The sequence below is a fragment of the Neocloeon triangulifer genome, unplaced genomic scaffold (genome assembly GCF_031216515.1).
Source record: "Neocloeon triangulifer isolate White Clay Creek 2 clone unplaced genomic scaffold, ASM3121651v1 ptg000008l, whole genome shotgun sequence".
NCBI classification, from domain to species: Eukaryota; Metazoa; Arthropoda; class Insecta; order Ephemeroptera; family Baetidae; genus Neocloeon; species Neocloeon triangulifer.
In genome coordinates, this window is record NW_026775550.1 from 994,926 (window position 1) to 1,021,092 (window position 26,167).

Consider the following 26,167-nt stretch of genomic DNA (forward strand, 5'->3'; position numbering starts at 1 on the left):
ATTGTATCTGGCCACCATTACTTAACCCGCATTTCCGGTGACATTTACGAAACATAATCAAAATAATTAACAGATGAAACAGATCAGAACATTTTGTGCATTCCTTGAATCATCAGAACTATCTAATTTTAAAATCCTCAGAATGAATTATTGAGAGACGACTTAAACTAATAAATTAGCAACTTTTATATATTTTTTGCAAAATTCCTAATTTCTAGGAAATTTCAGACATTTTTATTGAATTGGACATTGCCCGGCCATGCGTTGTAAGGTCATGAACAACGCTGATGAATTATTTATTTATCATTATTGTTGTGAGAATTGCGGCGATGAAAGCGTAAAGCTGCGTATATAATATAAAATGTTGTCGGCGAGATTAAAATTAAACCTAACGAGGGTCCACATTATTATCCTCTGCTAAGCATGCCACTCTATAAAAAGGGCCCGTCGCACAAATCGCATATAATGTACCATCCCATCATTTTGAGGCGAGATTGGCATTGTGTATTTATTTTGACACTGGATAATATGTTGAAGTGTGTTACGAGGTCATCTCGCTCGGCCACCGCCTCTGCCGCTACGTATTACATTTGCGTGCAGAAGCAAAGGATCACTGGTCGCGAGAACTGGCTGCTTCTCATGCAGATTCGCAACTAATGCTGGGGAGCGCAAATTTAGACGAATTTTAAATAGGTAAATTTGGATTGAAATATTTTGTACATAATTTTTTATTATGTTAATTCTCCGCTGCTGTTGTTAATATTGTTTTGAAACTTCTTCCTTTGTTACAAACAGTTAAAGATAAGAGATAAAAAGACGGTTTAAAAAAGTCCACAAGTTCGAGCGATATTCTCTGTATAAGAGCGCGCGTCGGTCAACAGCGAAGAGCTCTTCAAGTGGCGATAGCGTGTGGTGGTGCACCACAAAGGTGTCCAATCTTCAACATATTTTGCATGGAGATAATTCTGACAACAAACTTTCTGTGATTTATCAGTCTTGTAAGATTTTAAAGATAAACTGCATACTTCAAAAAAAATTCTCCATAAGTTTTTCAGAGCCAATAAAATGATGGTCCGATTAGCCGTGGTTTCAATTTTGCTTCTCGCCGTGCCTAATATAAATTCTGCTCCGGTCCACCGTAAGTGAAATTAATAAAATCTTTCAAAATTGTAAAAAAAAAACTTTAATTTCAGCCAGCAGAGAGTGCAAAGCTGGCCTCCATGTCTTCCTGACAGTCAATTCAATCGCTAACAATTCCATTGTTAACCGACTTGAACTTAACTGGGTGGGCGCTACTCCCAGTGATGGCGAATGGATTGGAATATTTGCATCAGACCCGGTCACCTCCGGAGTTACAAGTTTCTTGGAGAGGCTCGATTTGAATCCCTCATCGGGATCCGATGGATTTTACGTGACCAAAACTATGGTGGAAAATTTTGCAACAAATAGCTCCGAGCTTGGATTTGTTTCACGGTGTTTAAGTATTTTTTTTAATTATTTTTGTTTTTAAGAAAATAATTAATTCAATCATAATCTGAGACAGATTATCACATTGGCTACGTTTCAAGTGGTGGTCAGGTCTTGGCCAGCGGTTGTTTGAGAATCGAGCCGACCTGGATGGCCGACATGACCGGTCTCGGTGATCAGATCATCAAGGACATTTTCATTCCTGGCACGCACGATTCCGGCGCCTATGGCAATTACGACCCTATTTTGGGCGACACCCTCGTTATCAAGTACACCGTCACCCAGGACGAAGACCTGTTGGCCCAATTGATTAGAGGCGTGCGCTATCTTGATATCCGAGTTGGCTATTACGGGTTGGTGGAAATTAATTTAATTTTTTTTCCTATGTGCGTTTCTTCTTATTGCCTGCTTTGCTTTTAGTAAAAATACGGAAAATTTTAGAGCAAAATATTATTCTAACGCCAAATATTTCCTTTTTACAAATAAGTTGCATGTTCGTGTCGGTTGTGTTTTGTCAACAGCAAATTTCTGGATTTCTTTTCCCACTCCATCTTATGCCAATTCCCTCGCTGTAGACCGCAAAGAGCTGAAAACGTGTCCGGCTTTTGGATAAACCACGGCGCTTTCCAAATGCACCGCCTCGAAAAGGTTCTTGCACAAGTCAAAGAGTTTCTGGCCAACACGGAAAAGGAGATTGTCATTTTCGACGTCCAGGAATTCCCCAACGGATTTACCTCCATCGACATACACCACAAATTGGTTCAATTTTTGGAACAGGAATTCTCTAATTACATCATTCCCCGAGGAGCTAGTGGTAATAAAAAAAAAATTATTTTTATAACACTGCAAACGAGAATTGAATTGAAATTGCAAAAAAGGGATTTTTACTCAATTTTTTTCGCAAAAAGAAAAAAATAAAATACTGCAATGTTTCTTAATTCTAAATTATATTATTAAATTATTATTATAATATTTTATTATTTCTTCTTTTTGGTTGATATAAAAACTTTAAATAATGAAATAATAATAATTTAATCCAAATTTTAGACTGGAACTCAAAGATTAGTGATTTGATGGCAAGTGGAAGGATAATTATTTCGTATGATGACACGGACATGGTGAACGCGTACCCGTGGATTTGGAGACGAGTGGATCATAAGTGGGGCAACGTCCGCACTACTGAGGATTTGTTTGCCTACCTTTCAAGTAAATTAAATTTTAGAAAAAAGCTGCAGGATTCTTAATTCTGATTTATAAGGCTTAAACAGTAATCCTCCTCTATTGAGTGCCTGGTCAGCAATGGCCGAACTGACCCCGACCGCCTGGGACGTGGTGACGGACGAACTTGGCGGTTTGAGAAAAATGGCTGATTCGGTGAACAGGAACGTCACCACCTGGTACCAAGGATCGTGGGGACAAACGGCAAATGTGGTTGCTGTCGACTTTTACCGAGGATCAGACATAATCGGGACAGCTATTGAATGGAACAAGCAGAGAATCAACGGCCGCATCAATTGTGTGAATCGCTGGGAACGAAACTATTTGCGAAGAAGGCTGTTTCAGTTTTTCCAGTTCAAATTCTTCTAATCGCCAAGCCAAAGAAATCGTTTATAGGATTATAAAATTAATTATATGAAAAATCAAAAATTGATTTGTGATTAAAATCTCAAAATTGTATTTTACCTAAAATTCAGGTCTATCTTTTGACAATTCCGACGGCCACCATTGCGGCCTGTGTGTTTTTACGTTCAGGTCGCCAATTTGCAAGTTGTCGGCCGACCTGAGCGCTTCAGTGACCCTGAGTAAAGCAATTCCCACCCCAGATTCACACAATCCTCTCAACTTCCCAACATTTTTACCCTGCGGGTCCAATATTGGCGATTCCAGCGCCGGAAGACTTTTCCTGGGCTCGAAGAACAGTGGCATCAGTCTTTTCCTCACTACTCCTGTGTGGTGTGTCCTGGCGGTCAGTTCTTGGCCAATGTAGCACCCTTTGTGGAAGCTGACGCCGTGCATGTAGTCACAGTTGGCCTCCATTGGAAAGCAGTTGCCGGACGGCAGCTCCTCCACTCCTTCCCCAACTCCGAGACTAAATCGTAGACGTTTGTAGTTTTGCTCTTCAGTCGATTCAAGTTCGCCGTTTCTGGCAATGATCCTAAACCCAAGTTCTTTGACTCTTGGGTCTCGACAGGCGACTAGATTTTCATTTCCTTTGGTCAGTTTTTGCACAGACTCCTCTGCGTTGTCTCCGAAGGCTCCGTAGACAGGAAATCCGCACGACTCGATCACAATTTTTCTTCTCACTTTGTACACTGTTAAGTGTTTTTTCAGCTGGACTTCAGCCCTTGTGTCGCACTCCACTAACAAGCTGCCTTGGTTTTCTTGGTAGATGATCGAGTCAAAGATAACTCGGCCTTTGGTATTCAGGAACATGCAGTACATCGAGGGGGCTCCTTCCTCCAAGTGGCGCATGTCATTGGTGATCAGACCCTGTAGGAAGGGCAACGCTTCGTCACCAGACACTCTTATGACACATCGATGGGCAAGTTTCTCCAAAATGAATGGAGTTGACTGAAATTGTGTCGAAAACGATTTTCGAAGGAGTTGGGTGAATCCAGATCTGTTCAGGAGTATAGGCAGTCTCATCTTGAAATACCTGGAAAGTGAGCAGAAAATAAGTATATAGAAATAATAGAATCGTGTTATGTAATATAAAAACTAAAAACTCATTAAAATGTTAACTTGTACGTCGGCAACATTGCCAAGATAAAAAGAAATACAAAAGTCCAATAAAGCGGTTGAGAAAGAATTATTTGATTTAATCGTTTAAAATATAAACAGAATAAACATAAAACGGCCCTGTTCAGAGTGTTCTAAACAGACAACATTAATAATAATTTTAAAATATCTTTTGTTGTTATTTTCGATTTGAATAAAATTTACCTGCCTGATGCTAGGAAAATTGTATGCAAAGGTTTGCAATTTTTCTCCAAATAAAATCAGTTATCACATTAATTTTCGTGGTGTTGCCGAACAATCAAAATCGGGTCTTGCTTTTCATTTAGGGGTGTTCGAAAAGGAGTTAGATATAAAGGAATAAAGAATGTTTTTAAGCATTAAAAAATAACTCTCTCTAAATATAATTATCTAATTAAATTTTAAACAGTTCATTTTTACCATTCACCTACTTCAGTTGTTTGATAAAACCTTCGGAATATTAAAAGTAACATAAAATAGCATTGAGTCCTTTCTTTACTCAACAAAAATGTAAACAAACCCAGCTGTAGTGAATCTCGCGTTGCTATTGGCTATCCAGCCTTGATGGTGCTCATGCCGTGCTGCCACCTATCAGGTGAAATCTGCTTGTTTTACCGCAAGATCAACAATTTGCGCAAGATCGAATAGAAATGGAATTCTTTCAACCATCCGTATGACGTATGCAAGCATGCACTTGTTTTTTTCTTGAATTCGCCTTATAAGGCAAAGTGACTGCACACGTAATGCATCGGTAAGGTGTCTGTTTGGCCGCTTCTTTTGCCGAGACGCGCCGAAAATCCGCCGTTTTCGGACTGGCCGTCAATGATCAAATGCCAAATTCTAGGTGGACGACGCGAAATTCGGCGGCCCGTTGACGTCATCAAGCAGACTCAGAGGATTTCGGGCAAGGTTGAAGCGAGCGGCGTGAGTGTGCGCTGCGTTGCCGCCGTTCCATGCTGCGCTTCGAACTCGAGCAACACAAGCCAAGAAGCAGCCGACACGACCGGAAGGTCTCCCGCCTGAACTCAGATTCGGCCCGAAATTCGGCTCGCCAGTCGTGGTGATCGCGACGACGTTATCGCTGCTCGGCTGATAAGGAAGAGCGAGAGGCGACCTGGCACGTTATCACTTCAGCAACTTCGGCAAGGCCAAGTATGGCCAAGTTGTGAGTTCGGCGCCGTGGACTCCGGTTGGCAAATTCCACCAGGACCAAGAGGAAGAACCGACCACCTCCAGGATGATGTCCAACGGCCAAGTCGTGGGCGACGGCTCGTGGAACCTGCGGGTCTTCGTCACCGACCTCGAAATGGAGCGCACCTTGCGGGTCAAGGGTGATTTGCACATCGGAGGAGTGATGCTGCGACTCGTCGAGGATTTGGGTGAGTGAAAAACTGAAATTAACACAATTTTTTTTTTTCATTCGGGACGAAAGGTCCAGACTCGGAAAGATCTAAAAATAGAAATTACTTTCGAGATCATTTTATAAATATCAGCAAATTTTGCTCGTTATTTTATTCTGCAATGCAACAAGCTAGACAGTGACCTTGATCACGCACTGAAAAGGTCGATGGTAATTTTTGTTGCCATTAAATTTAAATTGAAAACGTCGCGAGAGAAATCTTCCACACGTTTTGATGAAATTTTTATGAAAATAATTCACAGTCTGGGTGTGTTTCTTAAATTTAAATGAGACAAATATTTTTTATTTAATTTTAGATCAATTAAATTAATGCTTGAACAAGAATAGTTGAACAGAAATTAAAAGATCTGTCTGATTAATTAAAATGGTTAATAATGTACTTTTGAAAAAAAAACATAAGAAAGAAAAGTGAAAGAATAAGGAAAAAACAATTGAAAATTAAAACGTTGCGATGAAGCAAATCAATATTTTGTCGCCAATTTTTACTCATCTTTAAATAATTATCAGTTGTTTTTTAATCAATCGTTTAAAAATAATAAACGATGAATATAAATTGATTAGATTAATCCCCCAGTTTGATTAATATATCAATCAAATTATTCACAATCAATCTTTAAAGGTGCAAAAGTACATTTTTATTTCCATATGAACATTTATTCAAATTTTATTCGGAACCTGAATTGACTTCTTAAAAAAAAAAACTATGCATATGAGCGAGCGCTTTGCATAAAATCCAACTAGTGTCCAATATTGTGACAGATAATCCTTCGCAGAGGTGTTTCTTTCCTTTGGATCGTAGGCGCCAACTAGAAAAACGCACACAGCTGCGAGGTCAGTGTGCCACATTTGCGCGGTGTTTGTTGTGAGTTCTGGCTGGACCATCTGCTCGGCCGAAGCCCATCTGGGCGCGCCCTGTCGACGGCCGGACCCCGATAAGGGCGCCTCGGCTGATAAGCGTGGGCGGAAGGGCCGCTCGGCTGATGGACGCGGCCTCGGCACAGTGGAAACTGGCAATTATTGGCACCATCTGCAGCCTGTTATTAGGCAAGGCGATGCTGAGGACAGACAGGCAGCTTTCACCTTTGCGAAGAGAGGATTGTCGGAGCGTTAACTTTGTGCGGATCATCGGCTTATAACTCTGGCGTAGGCCGTCTGAAGGATCAAATTAAAAGGGATCAATGACCGATCTGATTCGTAGGCGTATTAAAAGTATCAGGGCAATTAGCTCAATAATCTCACGTGCGTATTGGACAAAAAAATTAAGAAAATATGATGACCAAACAAAATGTGGCAAGCAAGATTAATTTAAAAATTGTTCCTTTTGAAATTTTTATTGTTTTTAATCAAATAGTTTTTCATTTATTTATTCAAATATTTATATTATTTAATTGAATTTCGAATAATTATTATATTACTTTCAGTTTTCTCTCTTTTGAATGTGTATATAAGTATTCAGGCTCACAGCTAATTCAATAAACAATAAGTCACACTTCTTATGCTGAAGCGAGGCGGAAGTCGCAAAATCGACACTTGAGTCATTTGTGAGTCACGTCATAATTCAATTAATTTACCTCCTGCCCACAAGGTCGTTGCGTTGGACGAATTGGAATTCCGGAAGGAAAATTAATCTAATCTATAGGTTCGCTGACCCCAAACTTTGGCGCCTGCTCTTGAGATGAAATATTTATGTTTACCAAATGCATCCTGCGTAGCTGATTATCAAACGTTCGTTCATTTTTCCTTCTGGCTGAACGCAATTAAAATTTATTGTTGCCAATCATTTTGGTGAATTAATGTTTTTGTTATTGTCTCCAGCTCAAAATCATAAACAAAAATCGGTCAGTTTGCCCTAATTTTTATTTTTTTAATTTAATTCAAGTTTTATTTAATTTTTTTGGGACACAAAAGGACACAAAAATATTAATTTTGAGTCATTTAAAAGTTTCTCAATTTTAAGTCAAAATTTTGGATTCCATTCTTTAAAGCCAAGTTTTTGTTGCACAGTTTCAGTGGAACCACGTAAAAAGCTGAAATTGAAAACAATTATTTATGTATACCTTTTCACGTTATAATATTATTTATTTTTTAACATTTTGGGCGTAGCTCGGCTTTCATTCAAACGCTTCCTCCGTGTTTGATTGACGCTTAATCGAATTACCCTGTCTCGCGTGCAGTGTGCATTTGTTTTGTTGTTCTGCATTGTCGTGGAATGCCGGGTGCGGGATTGCGTGTGCGTTGCGTGAATTGGGGGAAGAATCTCTAATTCTGTCAAATTAAAGGCACGTGCCCCTCATACATAGCGGCGCTTCCGCTTCTTTTGGAGCGGCGAGGGTGGCACGGCAAGATGGAACTTTATGAAAACTAACTTGTGTGCGGACGGCGGGCGCCCTGCACGTTTAATTTAGGCGGCTGCCGCGGCACCCGAAATAGACGCGCCGGTGGAACGAACGAACGAACCAACTCGCATCTGCCCAGCGCCACTTTTGCTCCGACTTGCATTTCCACACCTCTGCCCCCGATCGCTGCCTGTCTTCATTTGTCTCAAATTTTCACAGAAAAAAGAAACATCTTGTGTTTAAAAAAAGCTAAATTCAAACTAACTTTTTTACTACTTTTGTGGCAAATTTCACCAAGATTATAATTTAATTATTCATTTTTGCAGCAAAATTTACTCGGAAGTGCAAACGTTTTTATTTATTGCTCAAATGTAAAAACCCAAAGAATAAATTGCTGCGTCTGGCGTTTGTTGTCGAGCTGCTGGTCGGAAAGTGTTTTTAAATTTCAATTCCGCGTTCAATGCAGGCATGTGCGCATTTTTCTAATGGCCACAGGAAATCGGCTCCCCTCTGCGTTGTTTTGGAATAAAAATTGCGCTCGTTGCTGAATTTTGCAATTCGTACACATCAAAAGTTCTCTTCCTGCCTGGAACCTGCAACGAGGGAACTTTCTATAATAAACAAAACTCGAATTTGTTTAATCAGTCCGGCAAAGCATCCGCCGCCGACAGCGCCTTTTAAAACCCAATTATGGAAATTTGTTGATAAGCTTGAGCTCGAGTGAGGCGCGACTTGAATGTTAAGCGTTCGGTCGGTTGATTCGAAAATTTCTCCGACCATCTGGCTTCATTTTCCAACGTTTTACAGCCGCCCCCATACATTGGCCATAATGACCCGTCGGACTGACTGACCCACGCCCCATTAGACGCGACGGTGCCATAAAGCAATTTGGGTCACTACGCGTGACTTGAGATTCCAGATCAACGCAGCTTTTAGTAGGCAAACCCCATTGTTTGCGGACATGCGCATCTCAGTCCCGAGCGCCAAAATTATGTGCAATAATCTGCGTCTTGGGTTTGGAGAAACGAGCGTGCCGACGACAATTTGGCCAAATATATGATGACAAAAATCCAGGATTGGTCACGAGAGACATTCCGTAGCCAGTAATTATGTGATGAGGAAAGAATTTCAACTGTGCAAATTACATGGTAATTTGTAATATCAGAAGAAGTGAAATTTCTGGCATTACCGTTTAAAACTTAAATGGGCAGTCTTTTTCATATTCTCGTCACTATATAAATCAAGAGGTCAACCAGGGATTTAGAACATTCACCGTGGTTAAAATTCACTTCATACTATATAAATTCAACTTTGTAAATGGTCAATTAAAAAAACTGAAATTCTGCAGACTAATTTTAAATAATTCAAATCGTTTTTCAAATTTAAAATTCAAAATCACTTAGAAAACCTAAATAAAAACTTGAAGCTAATATAATAATTTTAAATTATATTAGCCAATCTAATTAACTGATTACATATTTACTGTCGAAATTGTTTAGTTTTTTTAGTTGAATGTTTTTTAATTTTAAATACTTTTAATATTGGATTAAATTTAGTACTTTTTTTTACTTTTTAAATTCAAGTTAATTGAAATGATTGTATTTTATTTCATTTTCAAACTTTATTTATGAAGTCATTTTCTTTAACTTAAAATTAGGATCATTCTGTTTGGAGTTTGGAGCAATAATTGTGAGTTTATGGACTCGCTTTCCAGCTTGTGACTGCGCTTGTATGTGTAATTTTCGAGAACATTTGCTACCACCCCCAATTTTTTCACACATTGCGTTCTCTCGGCGCGTCTGGCTTATTTCTCTATTCCAGAGTGGCACATGTGCTCGCTCGCTCATCTTTCGTTTGCGCTGCATTTCTCTCGAGACTCTGAATTCCTCCTTATCTGCTACGTGTATTTTAATATTTTTATGGCGCGCATACAAAAAGCAAAGGGAAACGAGATCCTCTGCCGGGCCGGGACGATGAATACGCCGCTCTGTTCCGACAACAGTCGTCGCCTTGTTTCGCGGGAACAGAACCGTTCCGCAGAGCAACCGCGAATAAAAATTTCAAAAAATACACGTATACATAATTTAATTCCGGAATAAAAATGCTCCAAAAGCGGCTGCCCAGTTGGACGAGCTGATTCGTCCGCCTCGTCGAAAGCGCGTACGAGGACTTAAATGGGCCTAGCAATGCCCATGAGGTAGGTGTGCCTCGACTTTTCGCTGCCCACGTGCGCCCACACGGCCACTTGGCGAGGACAATAGCGGCGCTTTTCACTTGCAAGGCACCTGCGAATTGTAATTTCAATCGAACATGCGCCCAAGATAAAAAGAGAGTGAGAGGAATTTTGCCTCCGCTTTTGCAAGCAACAGGCTGAATGAATTTTAAATAATAAAAGCAGGAAAATAATTCCGTTAATCTTCAGTTGTTTATAGTGTTCTGTAGTTATTCAATGCTAAGTTTCAAATCTGTTTGGAGAATTAACATGAAAATTTAAGGAATTTGTGTGCGTTTAATTTTAAGTTGAAGTTTTTTAAATATGAAAAATAAATTAATATAGACTCTAAATGTTGTAAAAACTTTAATTTCGTAAGTATTAAGTTAACAAATTTTTGAACTTATACTTAGTAATATAAAACAATTAATTTTAAAGGGGTCGTAACTAAACATTTTATGAAATATGTATAGTGAATAAATTTGTTTATTTGAAATAAGCCAATAATATAAAAATAATGTATAGAAAATAAAAAATTTTATTTTTAATATTATTTTTTGTTTATTAATGGGGCTATTTTATTTCTTTAAATTAAATTATTTCTTTATATTTTTTTAATAAATTTTTATGATAATTTTTGTTTGATTGTTGCTTATGCATTCCTTTTTTTGTTTGTTTTGGGTTGAGGTTAAATAATTTTTTCATTTATTATTATTTTTTATACTTGTAATACGATGATGAATTGTACATTGAACAACCATGGGCCTTACATCAACAGTGTCCATAAAAATATCTGCAATTGTACATGAATAATAAACCTTTGCGGCAAGATTTATGCCTATTGGAGCTTTGGCCGTTCAGACGTTTATGCGCTAAATATTTAGAATTCCGCTCTCGGAGTAGAAAATTTGAGCGATAAATTTGCGCGATATAAGAGCTAGGGCGACTGTGCTTGTTTTGCTTGGCTCGGAATTGTTCGCTTGCCAAGAAGGCCGATTTTGCTGTAAAGCGACGACTAGATGCGTTTCGCAAGAACTTGACGCATTTCATAATAAAACGCGGTGTTCGCGCATCTCAATGAGATGGAAATTGTACAAATGGCGCCGCGTGCAGAACAATGAGCAGCGCAGCACTTAATTTTTGCCTTATTTGTGTAGCTCTGTAATTGCTACATGAGTGAAAAGAGAAAACAAACAAATATGTCACTTGGTCACATTTTTCTACTGTAATAATGCGAGACAGAGCTTTGCGCACAAGCCACACAAAATGTGCTGTTTTTTCTAAAAAATATTTTAAAATTTAATCCATTAAATTTTATTCTTGTCAACTTTTATTTTAATTTCACCTTTCATCTTTCAAAATAATTGATCACAAAAATTGCGCAGTAACATTTCTCCGGAGAAAATTCCCACAGGACTTTCAGAGCCTGGCTACGCAGCGCGATGACAAAGCAATAAATTATGCATCAGATAAGAGTGCGTGTTGTTATCATCATCATATGGCTTGGCGGCCGAATTAGCTTTAATGACGCGGACGAAAAGCGAGAGGGATCGCGTCCCATGCTAATAACTGCACTATTATGTCATCGGACCGAGCTAATTAATATGCGCCCAGTAGGCTCGTATTCTATTGTCCGCAGGAAGTCATGCCGCAGTCGTAAATTAGACGGACCAATCACGATAGTAATTGCGGCGTGCGCATTTGTCCGAGCCACAAAATTTGAAGATTGTGTGTAATTTTTATTCTCTTGGGGCTTCGAAACAAAACCAGGGCTTAATTTCCTGCTTCTTGTTATACCGGTCTGATAACGTGCGGTAGCGGGGCCGCGTATCACATGATGGTGTTTTTCCTCGGCGCCTCTGAGCAGCGATTATACTCGAGTTTGTCAATAAAGCGATGGCGCAAATCGATCTCGCTCGAAAGAAAAATAGGCTGTCGGAGGCACCACCACACCTTCGACGCAATCAAAATTGATCACTTTCAGAAGCAGAATTTTGTTTCGTTCCGTTTAATTTAAATTTAGCCTGAAATCTCAAAGGGGAGAATCAAGGAATTTGAATAAGAAAACATTTTCCTCGTCCAAGCGTAGAAATTCTACTTTATTTAAAGCGAAAGCAAACACGACTCAAATTCCGGCGACCCTCCCCGCGGCACACAATGCTTTCAGTATATAAAAAGTATAAAAATGCCGAACCGCACCCTTACCCTCGGCGCTTGTCTTTCTCGCTGTTTGCCTAGGACGTGATGCGGTCCTAATGCATTGTCGGTTGTGGCGCGGCGCACACGAAGTGATATCGAATTTATGTCGACGGATCGCGCCCATGCAAAGAGAGCGAAATGGTTTTACGCCTCATTGCACTGCAATCAAGTTACATGCTATTGTGATTGTCGGAGGGGCCTTTCATGCGTGCGATGAGTATAATATTCGCGTTTGAATTATGACCGAGAGGGCAAGTGGCATCTGCAAAAAGAAGGGGGAGAGAGAAAGAGTAAGATGAAGTCATTCATGGACCCTGCTGCGACTTCTTCTAGAAGTGAAGAAGTTTGCCAGTGGTAGAAATGGAAAGTTTATAATGATAAATAATGAAATATTTGATACAAAATTTATGGACATTGATCATTAACTCAAATTTGTTTAAATTATCATTCTCAAGATTTTATTTCATGTATCTTTTTTTTAATTTATATCAAATTTTATTATTTTACTGGGGTTGTAAAAATTAAAATTCAGGAGGAACTTTGTTGTAGAATTTCACGATCGAGGGTTGATTCATGGTGATTTGAATTTAAAGTCGGTTTTGTGAGGTGTTTTTATGTTCAAGAAAAACAATATCGTGCTCTACGTGTTTTGGCTGCGGGCTGCAGCCATAACCGAGAAAGTTACGCTCAAAACACACGTTTCAATATTCTGACCAAAATTATTATAAAAATTGGTTTGTTAAAAAAAAAATTGAATTCAATGTCTAATTTTGTTAAAAATTTTGTGTGAAAAAATGAAACTAATTTTTCACGGAAAATTTTCACTTTGAAGGAAAAATATTTGTAAAAAAGATGATTTTTTTTTTAATTCTTGTCAAAAAATGATTCCACATCTAATTAATTATGGCTGCAGCCGAAAAATGTAGATCTGGATATTTTTTGTTTTTATACTTTTTATAAAACAATAAACAACTCACCCATCGAGGAAAAGCCGGCTTTAAATTCTAATCACCAAGATTCAGGAAGTTGAACTTTTCATTCTAAAATTTGTAGGAACGATTTGGGCTGTGAGATAAGCTAAATTTTATTAAAAATCGTTTTCCAAAGGAGAATCCGTTCAACTTTGCCGTGCCTCATGATAAATCACGCGAGTCTATGATATCTTTATAAGCTCGCCACTTTCCCATCTGTTGATCGTCGTGAATCCATACGACGGTGGCAAGAGATTCTTTTACATTGTCTGTAAAAATTGAGTCAGTCTCTGCAGGCAATAAAAGTGCAGAAATTAAATGATGGTCTCATCTCTCACTTTCGTCATTACCCACTTTAGCGAAGGCCGCCTGGATTGTAAAAAGAAAAAAATTAAACTGCTGCACAAGTCGCTGGTTTGCAACCGCAAAAGTCGCCAGGAAAAAGAACTCCCTAATTTTGGACGCGTCTCGGCGGCGTGGGCGCCGCGCTCCGTGACGCAAAGCCCGGATTGTGTGTTATTATTACAGCATCTCGGCCCGCTCGCTCGCTCGCCCACAGATTGTTTTATTTGCATACGTCACTAAATTATGCTCTCGTTTGGAATTGCCGCCGCGGCTGGCTGGAGCTGGGCGTGCTCTCGCTGCAAATGAAGCGTCTTCTCTGCGTTCGTCCCACCGCCGAGGAGATAATAAATAGGCTGAGACAAACACGCGCCCGTGGCCATAATAAAATAATACTCTAGGAAGGAGATCTGGGCAATGCCAATTATGGGCGAGATTTATTGTTGAATAATGCGGGCCTTTGAAGTTCCGGAGACCCGCACGACGGAAGCGAAACGGGGCTGTTGGAAATGCTTTCCAGCTTTTTTGATCAAAACTTTTTTCTCTGAAAGTTGCAGGCACAGCGGAACCGCCTCACTCTAGAGAGAGAAAATTTTTGCTCGCAGAATAAAAAGAAATTCTTGGTAAAAAGTTGCTCGGGCCGATCCTTTGTATACCCACAACCGGATTCCGGCAATGTTGAAAAAAAAAACGTGAGAGGCACAAGTTTCTTCCTTGGATTTGAGTATTATTACTTTTAATTATACATTTGAATAAGAAAATTAATGGCTTACAGTTTTTACTTCCCATTTTTCTATGCTAATATAAAGATTTATGCGAGAAACTTATTCATTATTTTTTTTAAATGCTAATGGTATTGATTCGTGTTTAAAGTCACCGTAAACATTGATTAAAGATTGTTTATTATAATGAATATAAGAGAGGAAAAGATTGAGATTAAAATTTATATTAGACAGAATAGATTTGCATACAAATGTCTGAACCATGATATTGCCACTTATCTTGCACTAATCTTAGTAAAAAAAAAACAAAGAAATTTGTCATATTAAATGATATTAATTTTAATTAAATTATTATATTATTTTATTTTTACATTAATAAAATTTTAATTATTTGAATTGTTTTATTTATTATTATTCGTTGCAAATTTAAATGATTTTAAAATCAAATTTAATGAAACTTGTTGACTAAAAATCCTATTTTAAAACGAGGAGGAAACTTCAATGTTTAATAAACGCGAATTTTCGATTATAAATCGCCATGTTTCCGGCTGTTGATTTTGCCACGCAACATTTAAATCTGTCTCGCAAGTCAGAGGTGTTGCGACAGCGGCGGCTAAGCCGAGGCAAAATGTTTCCGCGAACGAGAGGTACGTCCAAAGTGACGCAAAAATAGCGTCTCCGTCTACTCGAAAGGTGCTCAAAAATATCCGTGAGTCACTTTTGGAGAGAGTCGATGGCCGGTCGCCAAAAACCGAGATGTAAACACGTGATTAATCATCGACATGGACACGTTATTGTATTTTAATTGCCCTCTGCGGGACAATTATAAAAAAATTCAGTACAAGATAAAGTTATTTGCATAAGCGGGGCGTGCACACATCCTGCGGAAGACGAAGGCCAGACCGACGACAGGAAAATTGCGTTTTCTGACTGTGGTTTTTAATTGTTTTGAAGGAAACGGTGCACCCCTGTCCCCTCTCGGAATGTGAAAAGCTCAATTTTTTTTTGTCGTTTCAAGTGAGAGCTATTTTTTGTTTTTTGGCGGCGCGACTCGGCCCGATAACAATAAGTAAAAGCAGCAATTTGAAAGCAGCACTCGATATCGCTCCACTCGAGAGTGGCTGCTTTATTTTTAAAGCGACATTAAGGCTCTTAATGGTGCTTGTCACTGGAGACGAGCTGCATTGGTGAAAAACGGTGCCAAGAGGGGCCTCGCTTGGCTGTTTGTTTTTTCATTAAGAGTCTGGGCAGAGTGTAATGTAATAATTTGACGAGTGAGTTATGAGATGCAGTGCAATTCGCTCCCACGTCACGCGATAAATATTTAAGAATTAGAGCATTTCAGACGCAGGCTGCTAATTTCGCACGATCAGGATCAAAGATCTATTTGAATTTTAATTATATTGATGGAGCATACAAATTTTTTTTATCCAATTCTTTACACTTCAAATTAAATTATTTAAAAAATCAGAGGTTCGGAAGAATTAAAAATATTTTATTATTTCCCTAATTGGAATAAAATTTAGTTATCAAATTTTCTGAGATATATTTTTCATTAATTCAACAAGTAAACTTGAAGATTGAATTATTAAAATTTGACACTTTTGATCACTTTAAATTTGTTCATTTCAAATAAGGAATCAATTTATATTTCTTTTCATTTTGTCATTTGAGAAATAAAATAAGCCAAATAATCTTCTTGACATTGTCATACACTCGATCTATTAAAACCAATCTGCAAAACAACGCGCGGACAAAGTTCATCCGGTCCAATTAAAATTGATGGGTCGTGGCTCAACACAGGCGTTCGTGCTCCAAACACGAGAGTCTCCGAGTCGGACGGGCCAGCCCGGGTCAATTAATTGCATCTGCGTGACCTTGATTGATTGACAACGTGGCTTTCGCGAGTCGTGTCGCTGTACGTGCGCACAGAATGTACGATCGGAATAAAATGTGCGTGGTGCGCGCATTCCATTCCAACCTGCCGCACTGAAATGTGAAAAACGGTGCCCGCGCCAAATACGGCGCATCTGCTCTGCCGCCGTGTCCACTGCTTTTCCGTCGGCTTACCTACATTTTTTCTCGCGTTTTCGACTCAACGACAGGCTGTTTGTTTTCTAATCTCGTCGTTTGAGCACGAAGTGCCAACGCGTTGCATTTTTGACGTGAATTCCAACGAGAAACGCTGATCTTTGAATTCATTAGCGTGACAATTTCTAAATTAAATATCGTGTTAATTGAGACAAAAAAAATGACGGTTCCTCTTAATTACTTTTGATTTCAATTGAAGAAATTAATAAGAAAAATTGAAGTACATATAATATTTAAAAATAATAAAAAATAAAATATATAATTATAAAAATAAAAACAGTAAAATAAAACTATTAAATTTTAAACTGTTATTCAAAATGTTTTCATTTAATTTGCCAATTGAAGCTCGTCTCTTTTATTCATTCACAAAGCAATTTATTCATAAATTCACTGCAATAAATCGCACCCTATCATCACTGTTTCAAGTGGTTAGAAAATTCAATTGCTCTGTCAGTTCGAACGCCGCGAAACCAGTCATTTCCTAATTTATGCCTCGTAATTGCAGCAACAAGTCGCCAATAAACTCATAATAGTTGAGACAAACCTTCTCTCGAGCTAATAAATAAATCGGTCGCTCTTTTAAATACCACCTGGCCGCACGATTTGCTGGAACGGCCTTTGATGCCTTTTCTTTCCATTCGTCTCTCTCTTATTCCTTATAAGTTCTCCTTGCCTGAGGCAAGGTCCCGGCAGCACAATTTATTTATATTTCTCAACCTGCGTGGGAGTCGAAAAGCATCGTCATCGTCCCACCAGATGAGTTTAATTCAGCTGGCCTCGCTGCGGTCAACTGCCGCGGCCACAAACGCACAGATGACCCGTTAATTTTGAGCTCGTTGCAGCCGCACAGTTGCCAATATTTTTAGACTCGGAACCAGAAGGTCGCCGAGAATGTTAATCATCCGCATCAACCTTCGTGTGTTCGCCGAACTTGATTGTCCAGCAGTTGATTCAACTGGAAAAAGTTAAATTAGGGAATATTTTAATTATGTAAAAAATTAAATTTGAAAATGAGCGAATTTTTTTTCAAAATCCAAATAAAAACAAAGGGTCTAATTTTTAATTCAATTGATATTGTTATGAAATTGAATTGCCGTTTAATCTCAAGATAATTAAAATATTTCCTATATAATTAAAATTAAAATTTGATTTAACATTAGATTTTATTTTCACTTCAGTGACTCTGAACAATAACCATTTGAATTACGCAATCTTCAAGTCTTTCTTATTCATTGGATCGCGTCATGCAGCACCGATCGGCCGCGACTGACTCATTATCCATTACTTTTGCTCTCAAGGAAAATTGTACTTTACATACATATATAGCCGCGTATTTCGTTTCAGCCGCGGCTGCAGTGACCGCGGTCCTGAGTCACGAGTGCGGTCGGCGTTCTTTCCTTCGCGTTCTGGAGGACAAAGGTGACATCCACCAACGCCCTAGCTTTTTTTCGTATGATTTACGTCGCCGGCGGCCTCATTTTGCGGTGGTGGGTGCGCTGGCTGATAGGGCGAGCCGAGTGTCGCCGGCAAGTACATAATTGCACCGTCGCGCAATTAATTAAATTGCGCGTCCGGCCGCTCGAACGGCGCGAATGGAAACGCGCGGAATCCGACCGGAATGTCTCCGAGAGACCGAGAGAGAGACGGTCCATTACATGTGGCCAGCCGTGACACAGTTTTGCGCGGAGAGGTGTTTTCGTTGCTTTTTTCAGAAGCAAGCGATTCGACCTGAATGCTTTCAGCTCCGAAATTGCGGTTAATTTAACTGCTTAACACAATTCTTATCAAATTTATGAACACTCTAAAAGGTTTCCTCAGTAAAATTATGATCTCTTCTGGGCAATTTTGTTTATACACAACATCAAACCCGTAATTAAATGTACTCTCAAGAGATAAAAATTGACCTGAGTGAATTTTTATGACAATTTATTTCTCTATTAATCATTTTTATAGTTCATTTCCAAGGATGATTTAGTTTTTATTAACGTCAAAACCCTTAATTTTTATTACGGCATTCATTTTTATGGAAATTTTGTACATTTTTTGCTAATGAAAGCTTCATATTATTTAATGAAGTTGGCAAAATATAAATATAAATTTACAATGGATTTATTTAATGTTTCGGTAAAACAAAAATACTTTGTCAATGGAGCTAAATTGTTATTAAAGACGATTACTTTTTGCCAATTGTAAGAAAAATCATTAAAAGAAACTGCTCTTTGCGGCAACACTGCAGCACCCGCTGGTTTATTTTGAAGCGAAATAAAAAGGAGCAATTTACGATCTTCACATCGGAGAGAATGAAGAAATAAAACGAACGTTCTGCGCCAATGAAGCCGCACTTATATGCAGCATCCGCTCTCGGAGAGAAGTTTTGTAGTTATTATTATCATCGTCATCAAAACCCACATGCAATAAAATTCAATTGCCCTCTCTGCATTTTTCACAATAAAATTTATTGTGGCCCCAATTATAATTTATGGCCCGAGATTTTAGGTAGGCGCTTCGATTTAAATATAAATTTTTTATCCATTGCATCAATTTTTTTCTCGGAACTTTGGCCTTTCGTTACCTCACAAGGCGCTGGTTTTTCCTCTACATGGATTACGAACACGTCATTAATTCCAAGATTCCGCTGCCGTAATCAGGTAAATTTTTACCAAAAGCGGTTTCCCATCCTTCTCCTCGCCAAGGTCACAGGAAAGTCGGCGCGATTTTTTTTTCGTTGAGAGCCGAGCGCGAATTTGCTTCTCACTGCGGGGGTGACGATAATGCGCCGAGGGATGACGTGCACTCGCGTCATCACTCAAAGAGAGAGAGGAGCAAATTTTATTATTATTCGAGCTGCCGCTCGTTCACTGAGGCGGGGGATGCAGATAAAAATAAATGCCCAGTTTTCGGCCGGCGACGAGTGATTAATGAGCGTGCAATGAGAGAGAAAGAGAAAACTCCCTCACGGCTCATCGACTTTACTGTCGCAGCGATTCTCCTTGTCTCTCCCTTTTCGGTCCAATTTGTCGCGTGAGTGCCGGGAAGTCTCGTTTTATTCAGAGAAACATCTGGAAGAAAGATTTGTAGCTAAAATATTTTTTAAAAAGGAAAAGTATTTTGACCTACAAAAAAAAGACACATCAATCAAAATACTAAACTGCAGAATTATTGAATAAAATTATAATGCGGTAAAATATTGGGCAAATTTATAAAAAAAAAATTAATGGAGTTGCAGTTATGCATTGAAATTTGTGTTTGTGCAAATATTTTAAACTTGTAATTTTTGCAGCTGAACAGTCCGTGCTCTTGTTTTTGACCTTTTATCGCGCTCTCCGCACTCCATCCAGGCATGCGTTGCAGCCTGATGACATTTCAAAACACATCTGCCGTTCCGCTCTCACAAAGACACTCCATTATCAACCAACACACCCGTCTAGCGCGCACAAAAACATTCGCGATCAAAACTTTCTACGATTCCCCTTCGTGCAGCTTTATCCGTCCGAGAAGTGAAAAATTGGCTTCATTGTAGCGAGCGAAGAAAGGGAGAAGAGAAATGAGATTTGGATTGACGCCAATTGGACCAAAAATATATATTATGCGGGGAGAGCTGAAGGAGTTTTGTGAGGGAGGAAAACAATATTTTGTATGCAACGGCGGCTGACCCGTTTGCATCACACATGCATCGCCGGGCTAAATCCAGACTGTGTTTATGCAGCGCTACTATTTTCGATTTCGCTCCAACTCCAAGCTCAAACGGAAAGTCCGTAATGGATTTCTAAGTAAGAAATGAAGCAAGAACTAAAAAGTCAAAACAACAAACAAAATTTTAATAATAAAAAAAAATCTGGATTCTGAATTCTAAATTTATATTTTTAAAGACAAGTGTCAAAATTTCATATTTTAAATTGTTTTAAAGACTGAAATGCTTGCTTTTTTTCTTGTTTTATAAAAATTATTTAAACACTTCAAGTTAAAAATAGACCTAAAATTAAGTTGGCTCACACCTCTGAATCAGATTATTTACATTTTTTTTAGACACGACACAAAACACGGTGTAAACTCAAAACAGCAGGTGCTGGGTGGAGGTGCAGCTCTTTTGTTACTTTTATTTTGAGTTGTTGTTTGTTGGCTTTCGTTCCTCCTAATGAATCAAAATTGTAAGCAGACAAGATGAAGATATTTGGAACGGGCGGATGGATCGCTATCGGAACTCAAAAGGTTGCCACTTGACTCGCCGCGTTTTTTTTTTCTTTCTATTTTCTAAATGAGACTTTTTCAAGTGGCAGCATCACTAAAATAGCCGGTGGTTCTGCGTATAGGGGCGCCCAGTTTGGGTTGGCTCCGTTATTAGGAGGCCGAGGCAAAAATAGCTCATTCGCGGGCAAATTGTGTGAAATCTGGTCAAGTGAAAAGTCCAGTCTGGCCGGCGACGCCGCCGCCAAACCAATTTCCATCGCGGCGGGGGGGACGAACGACACCGAAATTATTGCGCCTGATCGGACCACCTCCGGAGCGGACATTAATTATGCGGGTGGTCCGAACGACATAATATATAAAAGGCTCAACCCTTTCTGCCTGCCAAACAACGGCTTCGGCAGACAATGCTTGCCAAATAGTAATTAAACGGGGCAGTGACGACAGCTGCTACCGCTTTATTGTTTGACTCATTCAAAGCACTGAATGTAAAATAAGAAAGGCTTCTAAGTTCAGCAAACTAAAACAAAACTGGAAATTAAAAATTTATTTTAAATTAAATTGAATTTCAAGAAAGAAAACATATATCGATTTGAAAGCTTAGAAAGTTCCCAGAATAAATTTTTATTAATTTTTTTTACTTCATTTCTGTTACAGAGATCACAATGGACTGGTCAGAACACGCCCTTTGGTGGCCAACAAAAAACAGATGGCTCCTCCGAACGAGATCCACCCTGGACCAGTGCGGCGTGGGTGCAGACGCCGTTCTCCACTTCACACCGATGAAGAAGCGACTCAGGGTCCAACTGCCAGACCTGCGTTACCTGGACGCCACCGTCGACTTCTCGGTCAAGACCTTCAACGCCGTCGTCACTTTGTGCAGAGAGCTTGGTATGTTAAAAAAATCAACCATTATAGAAAATAAATATGATTGTTGCATTTCTGCAGGAATTCGCCACCCAGAGGAGCTCTCCTTCTGCAAGCCCCTGGAGCCGAACCACCTGAAATACAACCTGAAGGACATGCCTCGCAAGCGGCACGAGAACGGCCACGTCCCGGCCGACACCAACACCTTCATCGCAGCAGCAGACCCACACAGTTCAAACAGCTCGCTGGAGCAGAGCAACTCGACGCCCTTCTTGTGCGCTCCTGTTTCGCCTCCGAGGAACAACCATAACCACAGTGCTGCAACCACACCAATCAGCTCGCCACTTAACACCGTGAGTCACTGAAACTCGATACTGCAGTAATTTGATGATTCGTTTAAATTTTTTTCAATCAAACTTATTATGACAAGTCAAGTGAAGCAAAAACCTGCAACCTAATTTATAATAAAAATAAATTCGTCAAAATGTCGAGCTGAAATTAATGATTTTTTGTCCACAGACTGGCACTTGGAAGAGAAACAATCAGACCAACGGAGGTCCTCTGTTCAACGGGTCCAACGACTCGACCTACTCCAACAACGTTCTGTCCATCGAGGCTTTGAACGGCAGTCTTGACTCGTCTTTGGCCTCCAGTCCGGCACACCCAAGTCCAGAAGCGCGCTCCAAGCTGCTGCGGCCAAAAACTCTGATCGAGAGGGCGCGAATGAACGTGGCCTGGCTCGACTCTTCCCTCTCCATCATGGAGCAGGGCATCCGGGAGTACGGCACCCTTTGCCTGCGCTTTAAGTTCTACTCATTCTACGACCTCAACCCCAAGTACGACTCGGTCAGGATCAACCAGATCTTTGAGCAGGCAAAGTGGCAAATCATCAACGAGGAAATCGATTGCACCGAGGAGGAGATGCTCATGTTTGCTTCTCTGCAGGTGAAAAAAGAAGAACCTCGAGACAATTTTCTTGTTACAATTAAAAATCCTTCCAGGTCCAAGTAAACCTTCAGGCAGGCCTGAAACAGCCTCAGTTCGAGGACTCCATGCGCGAGGAAAATAATGACGAAGATGATATTGATGCTGCCCTCACCGACCTTCAGGTCACACTGGAAGGGTCAAACATCAGCCGTGGCCCAAATGATATCACCTATGTCCCAGAGCTTTCAGGATACATGAGATTCCTCAAGTAAATTATTTTATTTACTCTGTTGTTGAAAACTAATCAATTTCCTATTATGACAGGCCAAAGAGGTTCACTCTGCGCGCCTTCAAGCGTTACTGGTTCACCTGCCGTGACCTGAGATTGGAACTTTATCGCTCCCGGGAGGACGCAAACGCTGGCGCCCAGTATGCCCACCTGATCAACCTAAGGGGCTGTGAAGTCACGCCCGACGTCAACATCTCCCAGGGCAAATACGGTATCAGATTGGAAGTGCCGAGCGCGGACGGAATGTCCGAAATGTGGATCAGATGCGAAGGGGTAAGATTTTGATATTGCTGAGAATTTTAAATGCTTATTTCAAATTTATAATCAAAGGAGGAGCAGTACGCTAATTGGATGGCCGCTTGTCGCCTGGCCTCAAAGGGAAGGACCTTGGCCGACAGCACGTACGACAACGAGGTAAAAACCATCCAGGCTTTCCTCTCGATGCAGCATCCAGCACAGGCTCCGGCCATCAACCCCGCTGGTCTGGGTCTGGACATCACACCTGAAGATTACGTTGCACCAAGATATATAAGGAAGTTGAAGAGCAAGGTAGAAGGATTTTTTTTTTAAATTTGAATGAAAGAGCTAATTTTTTTTATGAAACTTCAGCTGGTCCAGCGAATCCTTGAAGCCCATGCAAACGTCAAGGACCTGAACCTGATCGAGGCCAAGATGAACTACATCAAAGCATGGCAGTCGCTGCCAGAATACGGAATTTCCCTCTTCATTGTCAAATTCATGGGTCACAAGAAGGAAGAAATGCTCGGCGTGGCATTCAACAGAATAATGAGGATGGAGATGAACTCCGGAGACCATCTCAAGACCTGGAGATACAACACAATGAAGGTAGAAACAATTTTTTTAACCTCTTAAATAAGTTGTTTGCTAAATACTGAATCCGTCTATTACACTTTTCAGGCTTGGAATGTCAACTGGGAGGTCAAGCACATGATGGTGCAGTTTGAAGAGGAGAATATAGTTTTCAGCTGTCTGTCGGCAGATTGCAAAGTAGTCCACGAGTTTATCGGTGGCTACATCTTCCTCTCGATGAGATCTAAAGAAGCAAATCAAACCTTGAACGAGGAACTTTTCCACAAACTCACTGGCGGTTGGGTTTAAATCAATATTCTTTTGTGTACAATAGTGTTCGTAGCACTAAATAATGAAAGAAAATGGGGAGTCGCTAAATGTGCCATTGGCTTACAAGAACTTATGTTTTCCGTAAAGTTTGCATGATAGCGCTTGATTGCAAATAACAGCCCAATGTATTATTTAATTTTCATCTTTTTTTTAAGTTTTAATGAATGGACTTCTGCTCGGCAGGTGAAACAGTGACGAGTGAACATAGTTTTGTTAATGAAAGCAAATTTTTTTTACGTGCAGTATTGGAAGATGCCGGTTTCAGTTTTTAGACTCGACGAGTTTGTTATATTCGATTTGTTTTGTACAGCAGATTTAGCAAACGATGAACTACTGGACTCTGATTTTTCGAAACAGTTGCATGACGCACACTCGTGACAGGAAGAAAATCTTTTTGTGATACTAAAACAAGATAACGAGGCACAGAAGATGCCTGTTAACAACAGTTTTTTTTCTTATACTGTATTATACACACACACTACTGAAAGTTTTTTAATCAATGACGCAACACTCTATTTTTTATCCTTACTTTACCACACCCGCAAAACAAACAAACAAACCGTATAGAAGTGTTGCTAAAGTAAAACTTGCGGTAGGGAGTTATAATGTCTTAATTTTAGCAAAGAGGTAAAACAATAACTATTTCCTTAAATTTAGTTGTTGATGTAGTTGGTAAGCAACGTAATGGATAACTCAAGGATTGGACAAAGATGCAGAAATATATTTCAGGAAAAGTATATATCATATTGTAATCTCTGTTGATACTGCTTCTTGGCTATCAAATTATACATAATACCGTGCAAAGGCCGTATATAAATATTTGTAACATATTAAATAAAGCTAATCATTTTGTTAATGGTAAATCAAATCCGAGCAAGTTTTTATTCATGTAAATATATGAACTACCACCATTATTTTATTCTTAATATTATTTTTGTTAAATTATTGAGGCTTCCAATTGGGGTCAAAGTGCTTCTTCAAAGGCTGCCAGCATTCGTAATAGGTGTGATCCAACTTCTGGCACGTTTCCTCTCCCCACTTGGTCACTGCCAAACTCAGCGATGACTCGAACAAATTAAAGCCTTTAAAACACGTTCAGATTTTGCACAATAATTTTTAAATTTTACCCGTGTGCCATCAGCAACTCGCACTGGTTTCAGTTCTCCATTTGAGGCGCCTTCGAAACACTTGTAATCAGGGCCGTGGGGAGTCATCATCGAGTGGAGAGAGGCGCCGCCAGGGGCAAATCCATCCTCCTTGGCTTCGTAATTGCCCTTAATCAGTCCCATGAACTCACTCATGCAGTTCCCTAAAATTTAATTTTAGTTCACTAAATTTGATCAATTTGCACCCAGGAAATGTTTAAATATATTTGGGGCATTGGGTTTTTTTAACTTTGATGTCATCTGTATGGGCACAATGAATAAAATTTTATCTGTTTGCCGCAGCCGGCCGGGCCGCGGCTCTCCGTGTCCAGGGACAAGGACAAGCCAAACGTTGATGACCAATAATTCTATGACTATGAGAGGCGTAGATTCACGTTTTAAGGCCGCTGGAAATTAATCATTTTGGCCCCCCCCCCAAATATTTTTATTAATTCATTTTAATAGCTTTCTTCTGTTATTGAAAACATCCTTAAAATTGTATGAACTCTAAAAAAAAATTTGCGAGCGAAGCGAGCGCGAAATTTTACTAATTTTTTTTTTCAAACGAAAAAGCTAGAGAGCTGTGAGGGTGTAAAAATGCTTTCCGAAAAAGTAGCCAGAAATGATCAAAATGATCTGTTCGGGATTTTTATAAGGTCGCCAAAAAATATGAAAATTTTTGTTCCGAGGCAAAGTTCAAACCGGGGGGAGGGTGTAAAAAAAGCTTTCGGAAAAAGTAGCTAGAAATGATCAGAATGGTCTGTTTAGGATTTTTAAATAAGTGTGCCCCGGGCCCCAAAAGGACCCTCTCGATCAGTCCAAGTTTGAATGATTTTTTTTTAAATTTCCATTATAAAAATGATTGCGAGAGGAGCGAGAATATTTCAATTTTTTTGTCACCCACTGAAATATCATTCATACTTGGGCGAAAGGGCCCCTGGAATTTCCAGCCAGCCCAGCCATAATCTACGCCTGGGGAGCCGCATTGCTCGAAGATGGGTGACGCGATAATAAACAGTGCTTTTTTGTTGTCCTTTTCCCGCCTTTTTCGTAACCCGTCATGCGATATTCCCTCTAGTGCCCTCTAGTAAACCAAT

The 26,167-nt window shown here is 39.6% G+C and overlaps 4 protein-coding genes across 8 annotated transcripts; 2 read left to right on the forward strand and 2 right to left on the reverse strand.

Moving 5' to 3' along the window:
- Window positions 1-546: 546 nt before the first annotated feature.
- On the forward strand, window positions 547-3,156 carry LOC132194962 (PI-PLC X domain-containing protein 1-like). Its single transcript, XM_059616592.1, has 8 exons — window positions 547-693; window positions 796-998; window positions 1,048-1,138; window positions 1,194-1,481; window positions 1,544-1,820; window positions 2,043-2,281; window positions 2,515-2,673; window positions 2,726-3,156. The coding sequence occupies exons 3-8, from the start codon at window positions 1,066-1,068 to the stop codon at window positions 3,052-3,054; spliced, it is 1,365 nt and encodes a 454-aa protein (XP_059472575.1). The 5' UTR covers window positions 547-693; window positions 796-998; window positions 1,048-1,065; the 3' UTR covers window positions 3,055-3,156.
- Window positions 3,119-5,289, reverse strand: LOC132194963 (putative transferase CAF17 homolog, mitochondrial). 5 transcript variants are annotated; one of them, XM_059616597.1, is made up of 2 exons: window positions 4,745-5,289; window positions 3,119-4,123 (listed from the first exon to the last, which is right to left on the reverse strand). In XM_059616597.1, the coding sequence occupies exon 2, from the start codon at window positions 4,111-4,113 to the stop codon at window positions 3,151-3,153; it is 963 nt and encodes a 320-aa protein (XP_059472580.1). In that variant the 5' UTR covers window positions 4,114-4,123; window positions 4,745-5,289; the 3' UTR covers window positions 3,119-3,150. The 5 variants fall into 5 exon arrangements, with proteins under 5 accessions (XP_059472580.1, XP_059472576.1, XP_059472579.1 ...); XM_059616593.1 differs by having other exon boundaries at window positions 4,645-5,289; XM_059616596.1 differs by lacking the exon at window positions 4,745-5,289 and adding an exon at window positions 4,656-4,735.
- Window positions 4,835-24,793, forward strand: LOC132194961 (unc-112-related protein-like). The gene is made up of 10 exons (XM_059616591.1): window positions 4,835-4,975; window positions 5,069-5,603; window positions 21,360-21,593; window positions 21,651-21,922; window positions 22,089-22,514; window positions 22,571-22,764; window positions 22,821-23,058; window positions 23,116-23,334; window positions 23,395-23,631; window positions 23,704-24,793. The coding sequence occupies exons 2-10, from the start codon at window positions 5,462-5,464 to the stop codon at window positions 23,902-23,904; spliced, it is 2,163 nt and encodes a 720-aa protein (XP_059472574.1). The 5' UTR covers window positions 4,835-4,975; window positions 5,069-5,461; the 3' UTR covers window positions 23,905-24,793.
- Window positions 24,626-26,071, reverse strand: LOC132194964 (homogentisate 1,2-dioxygenase-like). Its single transcript, XM_059616598.1, has 3 exons — window positions 26,041-26,071; window positions 25,053-25,234; window positions 24,626-25,007 (listed from the first exon to the last, which is right to left on the reverse strand). Exons 1-3 carry the CDS (start codon window positions 26,054-26,056, stop codon window positions 24,981-24,983), a joined length of 225 nt encoding a protein of 74 aa, XP_059472581.1. The 5' UTR covers window positions 26,057-26,071; the 3' UTR covers window positions 24,626-24,980.
- Between the last annotated feature and the right edge of the window lie 96 nt (window positions 26,072-26,167).